Raw genomic sequence first — 13,377 nt, 5'->3', positions numbered from 1 at the left:
AACTCCTTTAATGGCTTCAAGCAAAGTTCTTTTGTTTGTTTTTGCAATTAAAAAATCATGGAATAATGAAATTCCAATAAGCCTCTTGCTATACCTTTGTTATCAACCTAAGTTTCTTTACTTGAGGGAAAACAAATTATACACACAAATTTAACATACTGTATGATCCTGTAGCTTCATTGTTTGCCAGTTAATTCGAGATCCGCTTGTTCAAATTCGTCCATAGTGGTTGATTTTTTAATGTGCGGAGAATGTCGTCACGTAATATATTGTGCTTGAAATTTTCATTTTAATTTTAATGGAAATAATAATAATAATAATAATGATAATGATTTATTTAACCTGGCAGAGTTAAGGCCATACGGCCTTCTCTTACACTCAACCAGGAGTAAAAACTGCGTTACAAAAACACTACAAATTTACAAAGTACACTACAATTTTACACACAAAACTGAATAAGATAATAATAATAAAATGTAAACAACAAGTAAGTAGAAATCAGACATAATATATAACATACAGAAAGAAAGGAAAAAGCATAATAAAATGTGAACAGCAGGTCAAAATAAATGAGACATACAAAGTATAAAAAATAAGACAATTATTGATAATAATAATAATAATAATAATAATAATAATGATAAAAATAAGAATAGTAGTAATAATAATAATAATAATAATACTAATAGTAGTAATAAAGTAGTGCAGTACAAAGCATACAATGAATACAATATTTTTAAGTACACACAGTAAGGAAAATTATGATTATATACAGCTCAACTTATCACATTAGAGATATACCGTTATCGGAAAATATGAAAACAAAAATATAAAATAAGTTAAATATCACTAGAACATTAAAAAAGCTACCTTAAGAGAGTGATAGTTACTTCCGTTAGCGTCGTGGATTACAGGCGCTATGTACGATTGAAATTTTCCAGAGTTTGTCGGAGACCGAAGTTTGCTTTTGAGCTGTACGATAAGTTGTAATAATAATAATAATAATGATAATAATAATAATAATAATAATAATAATATTTATTAATACTATACACTTGAGCTACATTAGGCATTGCAGCCCGAAAGAGCAGAAGCTCGTGCTCGGGCGCAGTTCAGATCAGTTATACAAAATATATCACAAAATTACGAGAGTTCATTGAGCACAATCACATTAATAAATGGTAAAATACATACAGCATGTAATAACAGGGTCTATATACAAATAGAAAATACAGAAGTACATGAATATTAGAGTAACAATTTTAACTCAATTAGCTTAAACAATTAAATAATTAATCTGATTTGTTTCTTAAATCTATGTGTGTTAAGTGTACTTAGCTCAGGGTAAGCTCTAATTAATGTATTATATATTTTGGGTCCAAAATTTCTGCTGTGTTTTAATCCAGCAGTTGTGTGGCATTTGGGAATATTTAGAAAGAAACTGTAGTTTTGTCTCGTCTGGTATTCATGAGATGGTATGGTAAGATTGAACATTTTGACATTATTTATTGTATTTAACTTCAGCAGTAATATCACCGCGTCGAGTCTAACTGCACTAGTTTTTCGTCTTTTCTGAGAAGTCAGATTTTTTTTTTTTTATAAAATGCAGTTTGATTCTAGGCGACTTAACGCTTCTTAGCGAACTCGATTATTTTAGTTTACATGCTTCTTTTCTATGTATTGTTGGATGCCTATGGAGTAAGGCGAAGTCTTGATGTCCCAGCTCATATTCGAACATTGCATGACACTAATTCCCATCACTTCACTTCTGAGTAAGAGAGGAAGCTCTTCTACACGAGTGTTTCCATTGTTCCAGGCCTGCACCTGCGCACTTTCGAGGAGCCGAGGATGACGGCGGAGACGGCACCGAGTACGGTGGCTCCGCCGGGCGGCGAGGCGGGGAGCAAGTACCAGTACTACGACCCGGAGTACGCGCGCATGGAGGCCTGGCTCGATGAGCACCCCGACTTCGTCCAGGACTACTTCCTCAGGTTAGCATGAAGTCACTACGGCTGGGAAATACACCGCGTCCGTGAAAAACCTAGCAAAAAAGAAGAAATCATATCTCAGAAACTACAGTACTTCATTTGAGGCGGAAAGTTAAAAATTCCTTTTTAGAGTTTCTGTAATAATCCATTAACAACAAAAGGCATTTTGTAAGATTTTTTGTGATACAGTACTTAAACCTGTCTGTTACAAAAACCATAAAAAGAAGAATAATCAGTCTGCAAATTTTTAAAGTTTGAGGATAGTAACAAAATGTACACGTGTATATCCACTGTATTGTTGATCTCTTCGTCGGACGCGAAACTTGTGCCCTTCAGATGTTCCTTGAACTACGTCGGTTTAGTGGTCAGAGTGCTGGACTTCTAATTCTGTGGACCCGGGTTCGATCCCAATTTATAACTTGTGTTGGGCAAGCCCGTGATCCAGGTAACCCAGGGATTTTCTCCGGGAGCTCCGGTTTCCCTGTGTCATCCCAACAAATCTCCATCATCTCATTTCGTCGCGGGTGTAGCGTAGACCAACCTCCTGGATACCGACTCTATCGGTAAATTGATTCACACAACTGACTTTATATGGGTGAATGACAAACGGTCAAGCACCCGCCATTAGTAAATAAATAAATAAGTAAGTAAGTAAAAAAGTAAGTAAAAAAGTATGAGTAAGTAAGTAAGTAAACTGTCACTGTGGCTCAGTACTAGTTGTAGGGCCCCGAGTTCATTTCCCGATCTAGTATGAATGTGTAACTTGTGTTGGGCAAGCCCGTGTTATACGCAACACGGTTGTTTCTCCGGGTACTAATTCTCTATCATCATTATAATCATCATCATCATCATAATCATCAGTGCCACTGCGTATGATGCACTGTGAATATTTACTAAAGAACTAAGTGATCTACGCTTGGCCTCTATTACCTCACGAAATTTGTCGATGAAATTTTTCTACAACTATGTACATACCGTGTGTTTTTCTGGGTATGAGACACAGAAATTCAACATAGCTGTAAGAATCCTATGTATAAAAGCAAATGAAGAAATAATTGAATCAATTGGCAATGTTTAGAAATTAGCAGGCTTTGACAGTTAGTAAAACAAGCGAATATAATTTATGGTTGCGAAGTTAAAGCCTAATGTTCTCTGGTTTTACAAATTGTCAAAACCTGCTAATTTCTAAATGTGCCTGATTGATTAAGTTTTTTTTTACTTGTTAGGAACGAGGGAGGGAACATTTCACGCTCTACGACCTGAGATCTATTGTACACTCCCCGATATGGGATGAGTTGCGTGCCCACCGATCCTCTACGCGCACCGTCCTAACCACTTGATCCCCTAACGACCGGTCCCTACAGCCAACAGAGTCCATGTACCACTCCTGCTTCGGCAAACCCCCCCCCCTAAGGCTCCCTTAACGGTCCGAGACGGAAGCCCTCCCCCGAGAAGGTCTGCCACGGGTTCCTTTGCAGAAGCTATCCATCATCGCATGAATACAATCCACGGAGAACGGTCGAGAGAGCCAGCAGCTTCGGAGGGCCGCCTGCAGAGCGATCTGAAAACCAGAAGAAGTAACGGGATGATGAATGAAAGGATGATAGGTGAGGCAAGGAAGTGACGAAGATGAGTGGGATTCCAATCGCCTGATAAAGTTATCTGATATTCATCCATAGGAATGAAGAAAAAAAAACAAAAAAACCTCACCGAGGCAACTCGTCCCAACTGGGAATCGAACTCGTGCCCGCTGGGTTCGGAGTTAGACTCGCTAACCCCTCAGCCACAACGGTGGATTATTGATTAAGTTACTTCTTTTTTGGACGATCATTGTTGTTTATATGCTTCGTAATTTTACAATACCGCACGTTCTGGTTGCCATGCAAACAAAAGAAATCACAATGCTGTTATAACTACTTACCGCACTAGTGTCCGTTAAGGAGAAACAAATGATGCCTTTATTTACAAAAATACACATTTTGATATCTTCTTTCAGACTTTTCCGGTATTAACTTAGCGCAACCGATCCTCTATGCTTACTCAATCTCTTCATCCTCAATTCTCAATCATTACATGAATATATAACTTCTAATTAAACTCATATATTGATCAGATTATTAGTCCAGTCCTGTGAAGTAACGGTTAGTGCGTCTGGCCTCGAAACCAGGTGGCCCGGGTTCGATTCCCGGTCGGGAGGTTTTTTTCCGGGGTTTTCTCTCAACCCAATATGAGGAAATGCTGTGTAACTTTCGGTGCTGGACCCCGGACTCATTTCACCGGCATTATCACCTTCATCTCATTGAGACGCTAAATAACCTAAGCTACGTAAAATAATCTACTTAAAAATGATCAGATTAATACAAATTGAATTACCAGAAACATCAGTGTCTGTTTACACTGAATCAAAATAACCTACATACTGCCTCGGCAACGACGTTCAAACTTTCTCATAGGAGAAAAATTTACTTATGAAACAAATTTATGCAATGGCTATATTCGTTACTCTAGGTACGTTAACACAAAGCCACAATTTAAGTTACACAGAAGTGTGTGCACTCAAAGTTGGGTTCTGGCGTCTTGTCAGCCCCTTTGAGTTGTGTGTATATGAAGGGAAGAATTATGACGGTGTCATGGGGTAGCTCAGTCGATAGAGCATTCGTGCGCCAAGCGAAGGACAATTTTTCCCTTGAAATTATTCAAGCTGCTTCACAGGGAGCGTCTACCTGAAAGCCAGATTTCTATAAAAATGTATGCAATATTCCGAATTGAAAACAAATTTATTTAAATGACGATCGTCCAAAAAATAGTGTGCAATACATATGCGTAAAGTGCTTAACATAATGTCGGAAAGTTAAAAAACGAGGCGAAGTGCAGAGTTGTGATTGTAGTTTCTTTGAAATAGCCTACGGGTAATCGAAAAAATGATATTTTAACTTTTTTTGTTAAGATAAAATGATGACAAGATCGTAGTTTGCTCATTTCTGTTTATTTCTGGCAAAACAGTCTTCGCTATTGATTCGTTATGTAAGCTTGTTGACGTTGACAACTTCACTTCAAGTTATGATTGAAATTTTTTTAGAATCTATAGTTAAAAGCTGGGCCATGGAAGGAGACTATGTGACAAAGCGGTATGACAGGCATGTTCTGTGTTTTCAACCGACTTTGCTTCAAGCGGCATTCCAAAAACTTTTTTAAGGTACCGAGGAAACCTGTTAGTTGTTTACCTCTAAACCTAAATTTTCGCTGTCACAGACCGCTTTTTAGATACGATGTTTTTCACTAATAATAAAAACAAATTAATGGAACCGGGTGTGTTTAAACGTATGCAACTAACCAAGGACTTCCTCTACAACATTACGTGTAGGATCACTGCGTCGTACGTTAGTGCTGAAATGGAACTGGCTTATTAGTAGAGTTGAGAATTATATGCACTAAAAACTCTAAAGATATTCATGCAAATATGCAGTTTAAAATGACGAAACTTGCACTTATATACGCACTAAAAGATGAAGATCCGGAAAAATTACTACAGTCTAAGTTCACACGTAAAACAAAACCCTAGCCACATTAAGGGGAGTGGGTAGTGATGTCTGTGCGATTAAAAAAATTCAGTCCGGAAGTTTAGTTCAATATTTCTAGGCTTTTAGTGTTCAGAATGGAATAAAAATTTCCATGGTTATACAATAAATCATTCTGAATTCAGTGGTATAAAAGACAATAAATTAATTTCTTATCCAAGTACAAAAGAGGCCCGACTGATAATATGTTTTTCCACTTTGCTAAATGTATCTCATTCTTCATGTGCGTCCACACCTGTGGAGTAACGGCTAGCGCGCCTGGCCGCGCAACAAGGTGGCCGGGTTCGATTCCCGGTTGGGGAAAGTTACCTGGTTGAGGTTTTTCCGGGGTTTTCCCTCAACCCAATATGAGCAAATGCTGGGTAACTATCAGTGCTGGACCCCGGACTCATTTTACCGGTATTATCACCTTCATCTCTTTCAGACGCTAAATAACCTGAGATGTTGATAAAGCGTCGTAAAATAACCTACAAAAAATTCTTCAGTGCACATTACTTGCTACAAAATTTTTACTAATATGGCTTGAATTATTTTAAGTTATCAAGTAATGTAGGCTACATTGTAAAATTTTAAAGCAAAATTTAGTTAAATATTTTGCCCTTGATGCTACAATTTTTACCAATATGGCTTGAATTGTTTTAAATTATCAAATAATGTAGGCTACATTGTAAATTTTAAAGCAATATTTAGTTAAATATTTCGCCCTTAATTGAACAGAAAAAATATTAAACTTTGATTACCAATTTTTGCCATTTTTTTTAATATATATATTTTCTTAATGTTATGTGTGTGATATTCATAAACTTGTAGATCCGCTTCGTATAACACAGGCTGCAGAGAACATTGTAAAAGTTTCGTGTAAATAGATTCAGTAGTTTGAGAAAAATTCATTTATGTTTGAAAATATTAACTTAAGGAAAACTGTTTGTTTTAAAGAAGGTTGTGTGAATTACATGCACCGCCAAATTTAAAGAGGCCACTTAAGGGGATTATCTGCAGAGGTTTATACGTTTTTTGAAACAAATTAAAAAAACCGAATTTTGACTCCCCTAATCACTACCCATTCACTTAGTGAAAAATATTGAAATTATTGGGCGTAAAGAAAAACACAGTCACTTCAATGTTTTAGTTATTTTCTTATTGGCCATAGCTAATTTAATTAAATACAATTTGATACAAATAGCCTACTTAATTTTCTTCCATGACTGTATCAAACTTTGTGACACAATTTTTTCCATGTTTTCAGGATCCAACTTGTTTCTCCTATCCATAAAAATAAATTTGTGCATAGAAAAAGTTATTTTCACATCACATGAATTAGGGAACAAATCTTATAATCTGGTAATACAGTACGATAGAATTAACGTCGACTTAACTACATATCATTTCCTTGAAGCACTTTTCTAATTTATTAACCATTTTCTTTAGCCGTCGGTGCGTTTTCTCGACAAAACTTATTCGGAACTACCCGATTTGACTTGGGAAATACGTACAAACTACTAAAATTGAGCGGAAAGCAATAATTTTAATTTTGTCTAGTTAGTTGATACTTAGACTTCAAAGTGTGAGTGTGGATAGACTTCGATTGACAGGGAATGACTGAAGTTGATGTGTTTTAATGTTCCTTTATAGAGGGCGTTGTGATGTAGTAATAAGTTCATACCATTTTGTATTGTGAAAATTAAAAAAACAGCGCTTTCCGCTCAATTTCAATAGTTTCTATTTCGCAAGTCAAATCAAGGAATACTGAATAAAATCTGTCGAAAAGCGCGTTGTCAAGGAAATTCCAGCGTTGAGAGAGAGTCATAGATAATTTAATTTCATTTAGTGTTCAGCCCAAGGGTAGGTCTTTTACAGCAAACCCAGCTTTCTCCAGTCTTTCCTATTTTCATACTGATCTAAAATATCACTGACTACATTGTTACTTTTTTCTTTAGATATCATCCTGATTGTGCTGTATTTTAATTGTCTCATAATAATATCTTTCTATTATCTAATATTATTTGAAATATATTAATATTCTATGTATTTTAGTTTAATTCTGCTACACAGTTTATTTCAGTGTTTAATTAATAGTTCATAGTATTTTGTTGTTTAATTTGTAACTAACTCTTGTATACATGTAACTCTCATCTAAATCAAATTGTTGAATTCTTTGTAAGTTCATGCATATGTATATACACTTTTTGCTGGTTGAGTGGACGAGAAGGCCTTACGGCCTTAACTCTGCTAGCTAAAATAAATCATTCTGCCTTCCCCTTTGTTTCCTCATATAATCCATATATCTTAATGCTGTCTATCATCTGATGTCTTCTTCTACTCCGAACTCTTCTCCCGTTCACCATTCCTTCCAGTGCATCCTTCAGTAGGCAGTTTCTTCTCAGCCAGTGACCCAACCAATTCCTTTTCTTCTTCTTGAACCGTTTCAGCATCATTCTTTCTTCACCCACTCTTCCTAACACAGCTTCATTTTATATTCTGTCTGTCAACTTCACACGTTTCATTCTTCTTCATATCCACATTTCAAATGCTGCTATTCGCTTTTCTTCACTTCATCGTAATGTCCACGTTTCTGCCGCATACAATGCCACTCTCCATACAAAGCACTTCACTAGTCTCTTTCTTCGTTCTTTTTCCAGAGGTCCGCAGAAGATGCTTCTTTTTCTATTAAAAGTTCCCTTGGCCATTGAAGTTTTCCTTTTGACTTCCTGACAGCAGCTCGTGTTACTGCTTATAGTACACCCCAAATATTTGAAGCTGTCCAGATAATGTAGGAGAATATATTACTGATAAATTTATATCTTCTATTCATCTGAAATAAAAACTTTTGTCACAGCTTTTACATCAATATTGGTCTGGTGGAAGATTTGTCTCACTGTGATGTCCACTTTTCCTCATGAGCTAGGAATGTGGACCAAATATAACCATTAGCGTAGTTTATACCTACCTAAATTATACTAGATGTCTTTTTTTTTTCTTTTTCTCGACATTTCACAGTATCGCTACAAATTATTTATAGGTTGGTAACACTAGGACAAACTACGCACGCGATAAGTAACACAATGTGACACAGTATGTAGCAAACCGACAACGCAGCAGCGCTCCGCGTAGCAGCAGGAGCAGCTGATAGGAAATGCTGCATTCTGTTTGGTTCACAATGCTACCGCACACCCTTATTCAACATTTTCATAGGAAAGTTTGCCAACGCAAATAACAAATGTCAAGTGCAAGGTCACAACGGCCTAGTTATAACTCATTCGCCGCGTAAGCTAAACTTCAGCCAACCCTGCCGGTACAGGTGAATTAGAGGGTGAGGTTGAGAAGTCCTGTCCTACAAGTATTAATGTACTACATTTACCGACCGCTGGTGTAAGTAGGCTTGCCAACCGTCCCGTATTTCCCGGGACAGTCCCGATTTCGACCATTGCGTCCCGCGTCCCGAAATAATTTGCACACGTATCAAAATGTCCCGATTTCATGACATATTAGAAATTTACAGCTGATTTTCGTTTCTATCATATTGTTGGATTTAGTCTGGATCGTACAGTCTCATACAGACATGCTTTCAATATGTGACGAAATAGAGAAATGATTCTAGTACAGGGGGCGTCAAGTGACTACACTCTCCGGCGTGCGTACAAACCCTCACGCCTGACGTACGGCTGCGGGCAAGGGAAGCTGCTTCCACAGTGGCGGAGCTAAGAACTTGTACTGTATGTGAAGCAAATTTGTGATAAGAATATAAATTAACTTCAGTTTTTAACTGAAGTACACTTTCACTGTTAAATGCACTATACTCAAAACACTACTCTACATAATTTGGTACAGTTAGCTATATACGAAATAAATTGTTGCATGTTTGCACAATAATGAAACAAAACAAAATATACACTTTTATACAGATTAACATAGTACGAAATAAAACTGTTCACTGTTTGTCTCCTCATTGCTATGCAATTCAATTAACAAAATAAAACAACAGTACAAACGTTATTATTCAAATACAATTCTGTAATATTAGTACTTTTTCTTATATATCAGAGATCCGCGGCGATTTTTGCAGTTTTTTGTTAGTAAGCAGCTTTTCAAATCGTGGAGCTTTTGTTTTAGTACTAGACAATCGCAAACATGCTTTCAGTGTTCATCACTTAGTTGGCTTCTGTGACGTGACTTTGTAAACTTCATTAAATAAAACAGTGTTTCGCATACGTAGATTGTCCCGAACATGCACAACGTTCTTGCAGCAAGATTTTGCAGTTTAGGAAACCTTTCTCGTGGAAAACAAGTATAGGAATGGTTAATACTTTTCTGTTTTGATACTTATCCTTTACCTCAATATCGCTTTCTAAATCAAGTATTTCTAATTGTGGTTCAGCAGGAATATCCAGGACACTCACTGAAAAAGGTGTTGTAAATATCTGAAATTGTTGTTCAAGTTCTTAAATTTCTTGATATCTACGTTCGAAGTCTTCGCACAATTGTTGCATTATTCTTAATATATTCTTTCAAGGCTTCTAACAAATTTCCCATGTACATCCATAAATAACGCAATTTCATTCCTAAGTGGGAGAAAACGTTCCAGAACTTTTCCTCGACTTAACCACCTTACCTCGGTGTGGAAGAGTAAATCCCCATACTCACTGTTAATATCATCAAGTAGTGCCCTGAACTCCATGTGATTAAGTCCTTTAGACCTTATGAAGTTAATTGTTCGCACAACAACATCCATTACATTGCTAAGGTTCATGTTTTTAGCACAAATATTCCTGGTGCAAAATGCAGTGCACCGGTGCCCCCAAGCGACCTCGATAGGTTCCACCACTGACAGACTGCAGTGTACAACTGTACTGCCCCCAGTGGAAGCCGTAAGCAGACCTCTATGCCCTCTCGCGATCTTAACTCGACCTGGCGGAGCCTGTTCTAGTACGAATGTTCAATGCAGAAATTTAATTCTCGTTGATGTGTCAACAGGGTAACAGGTGCAATGATCATAATACACAAGTTCGGGCAGGTTTGATCACAGCCTATAGGGTACTTACGGAATCATTTATCCTTTGAGTTCATCTTACGCATTTTGAATTTAGTTTGCGCCATTCAGTATTATGTCCACTTTGTTACACTTGATGCGTCATTCATTGGTTTCGGCGGAAAAATAAAAAAAAGACAAAATTATACGACCACTTCTACGATAGATATAGATATAAATATCAACAAAGATAACAACAAAGACCTGTAAAATACCGCAGCCCTTCAATGTGATAAGATCTGATAGCTCTCGTGTTTTCCGAGAAGAGTGGCTGGAATATTTTTTGTAGGTTAGTTCAGATTACGTTAAGTTAGGTTAGTTTATATTAGGTTATTAATTACATCAAAAAGATAGGTTCCTGGTTTCCAAGTTAACATTTCTTTTATCACAAATTTATACTATTTTTCAACTTGTTTTGTGGTTATTTTGGGAAGTTTTCGTAATTTTTTTTACATCTGAAATGAGGTATATAAACTGTTATAAAAGTACTACTGTTGAATATATGGATTGATAGGTGGAAATAATTTAGTGCAATGAAAGTGTCAGTAATGTTTGTGTCCCTAATTTTTACTTACGAAAGTTGGCAAGCCTAGGTGTAAGAAATATGCTACTGTATGTTTAGAGTGAAATCTCGGACCGCTGCTTAGAGTAGAACGAGTAGATAAAGGGACGTACAAGTACATCATCACAGTCACGCAAGGATTTCTGCATGCCTGCGTCCTAACGATTAAACTCAACAGCGGGAAGTTTCTTTCTGTAAAAGAGAGAGTATCTGGCGCTTCCTTGATTTTTTTGTTTGAACTCCTTCAGTAAAGCCATGTTTTATAGATAGGTTTCCCTGAACCTTTCAATTCAGAAATGATTGCCACAAGAAACATAGTGGGACTTAACGTAAGTCAAATCACGGGATGGAGGGATCTTTGAGTAACTGTTTTGCCGAAGTAACACAAGTAGCATCCTCGGATAGATTTTGTGTGACTTTCTGTATCTTTCCTAAGAAATGTTCACTGTAGTACTCTGGTGCTTTTAACCATGCACCCCATTGGGTAAGAACTGGTTGAGATGGCAGAGGAATATCTGGGAGCTTTTGTAGATTTTGTATGCCTTTTTGTATCTTTCCTAAGAAATGTTCACTGTAGTACTCTGCTGCTTTTAACCATGTACCCCATTGGGTAAGAACTGGTTGAGGTGACAGAGGAATATCTGGGAGCTCTTCTCTGAAAGCCTGTAGCCTTGATGGTGCCTTAACGAAAACTTTCTTCACCATAGAGATTAATATTTATTGAGTCTAGGAAATTCTTGTGCTACGTACCACTGTCTAAAATATTTACTATTCGTTTTGAATCGCCCTGTAGTTACCGAGGTTGTTCCCTTTGTGGACAGGAAGGCGACGCGGCAGGTGGTGGACACCTGGCTGGTGTCTCATGCGACGCCCTCGCCGGCCAACACCAGCAGCTGCATCATCCCTCCGAACGCGGACCTGTCATCCCCCAGCCACCAGGCGAACCCCGCCCCCACGTCCGGCTCGTCTCTGCCTGCCAGCACTGCGCCGTCCTCCAGGACCGGATCCGGGGCCACCACGCCCGTCCGCAAGATCTCGGCGCACGAGTTCGAGCGGGGCGGTCTTCTCAAGCCGATCGTCAACACCATCGACGGGACTCCCACCTTCCTGTCGGTGTCCCCGACGGGGGACTGCCCCGCCACCTGCACCAGCACCAGCGGGCCCGTCTGCACGGGCGGCACCCCCCTGTACCCCGGCCCAGGCCGGCCGCAGAGGCGGTCCCGTCACGAGTTGAAGCACCTGGACGAGAAGGAACTCATCTTCGAGTTGGTATGTGTTCTTGTTGTGTTGACAATCATATCGAGGGCATCATGCCAGACGGACGTATCAACAGAACTGCAAGTTTACATTAGAGCCATAAAAAGATGAAATGATTTTTCCTATCCTTGCCTATAGGCTACAGGGTGGAAGCGGAAATAGTCCTGCTGATTGAAAGGGACGATAGGGTACACTTAGATAAATAGAAAACCTATATTACATTTCGTGATTAAATGCACGGTTGATTACAAAATTAAGTTGGAACTTCAAACAGTCTAGCAACGTCACCGCTAACACAGTCCGATTTCTTTTCGTAATAGGGGAGACTCGCTAATTCCGTTATATTAAGAAGTAAATCTATCATATTTTTATCAAAATATTTATTGAATAATATTAACAAGGTATGTAGACATGGACGAAACCTTTCATTACCAAATGAGATAAAGATACCTATTAAAATGCAAATATATTTAGTTGTACATACATTACAGTTGAAAAAGAACAACTCGGGTAATTCCGCAACAGTGCGGATAAATCCGCACTAGGACTTGGCTAATTCTACAGTAGTAAATAATTATGAAATACATTACGAGTATGAAAGTAACATAAAAGGAACAGTGTTACAATGCTCACTTTCTTCACAGCTGTGTAGCAAAACACGAAAAACAGCCAACTTTCGATGTTTCACTGTATTGCCGACAGAAGTGTCTACCAATATCCTTGATTTTTTTTTCTATAGCACTGAAGAGGACATACCTAATGTTGACAGCCTCTTAAAACTTACGTTCACGCTATTGTAAAGCCACAGTAAAATCATATATGCACTACTGCGAAATTAGCCGATTTTCCCCTATATCGAGGGCATCATGCCAGACGGACGTATCAACAAAACGGCAAGTTTACATTAGAGCCATAGAAAGAGGAAATGATTTTTCCTATCCTTGGAAGTGGAAATAGTCCTGATGA

The 13,377-nt window shown here is 37.9% G+C and overlaps 1 protein-coding gene across 10 annotated transcripts in view; it reads left to right on the top strand.

Annotated features, from left to right (window-relative positions):
• LOC138712148 (dual 3',5'-cyclic-AMP and -GMP phosphodiesterase 11-like) overlaps nt 1-13,377 on the top strand; it is a 1,303,168-nt gene that overhangs the window by 1,197,794 nt on the left and 91,997 nt on the right. For all 10 annotated transcript variants that reach the window (XR_011335642.1, XM_069843621.1, XM_069843623.1 and 7 more), the window contains 2 exons: nt 1,817-1,991; nt 11,976-12,423. Coding sequence is in view for 9 of the 10 variants with exons in the window: in XM_069843621.1 (XP_069699722.1) it covers nt 1,817-1,991; nt 11,976-12,423 (623 nt within the window). In the remaining variant the exon portion in view is untranslated. The remainder of the gene's footprint in view (nt 1-1,816; nt 1,992-11,975; nt 12,424-13,377) is intronic.

This window comes from Periplaneta americana, chromosome 13 (genome assembly GCF_040183065.1).
Source record: "Periplaneta americana isolate PAMFEO1 chromosome 13, P.americana_PAMFEO1_priV1, whole genome shotgun sequence".
NCBI classification, from domain to species: Eukaryota; Metazoa; Arthropoda; class Insecta; order Blattodea; family Blattidae; genus Periplaneta; species Periplaneta americana.
The sequence above is the reverse complement of the archived record's forward strand: the minus strand, read 5'-3'. Positions and strand labels throughout refer to the sequence as shown.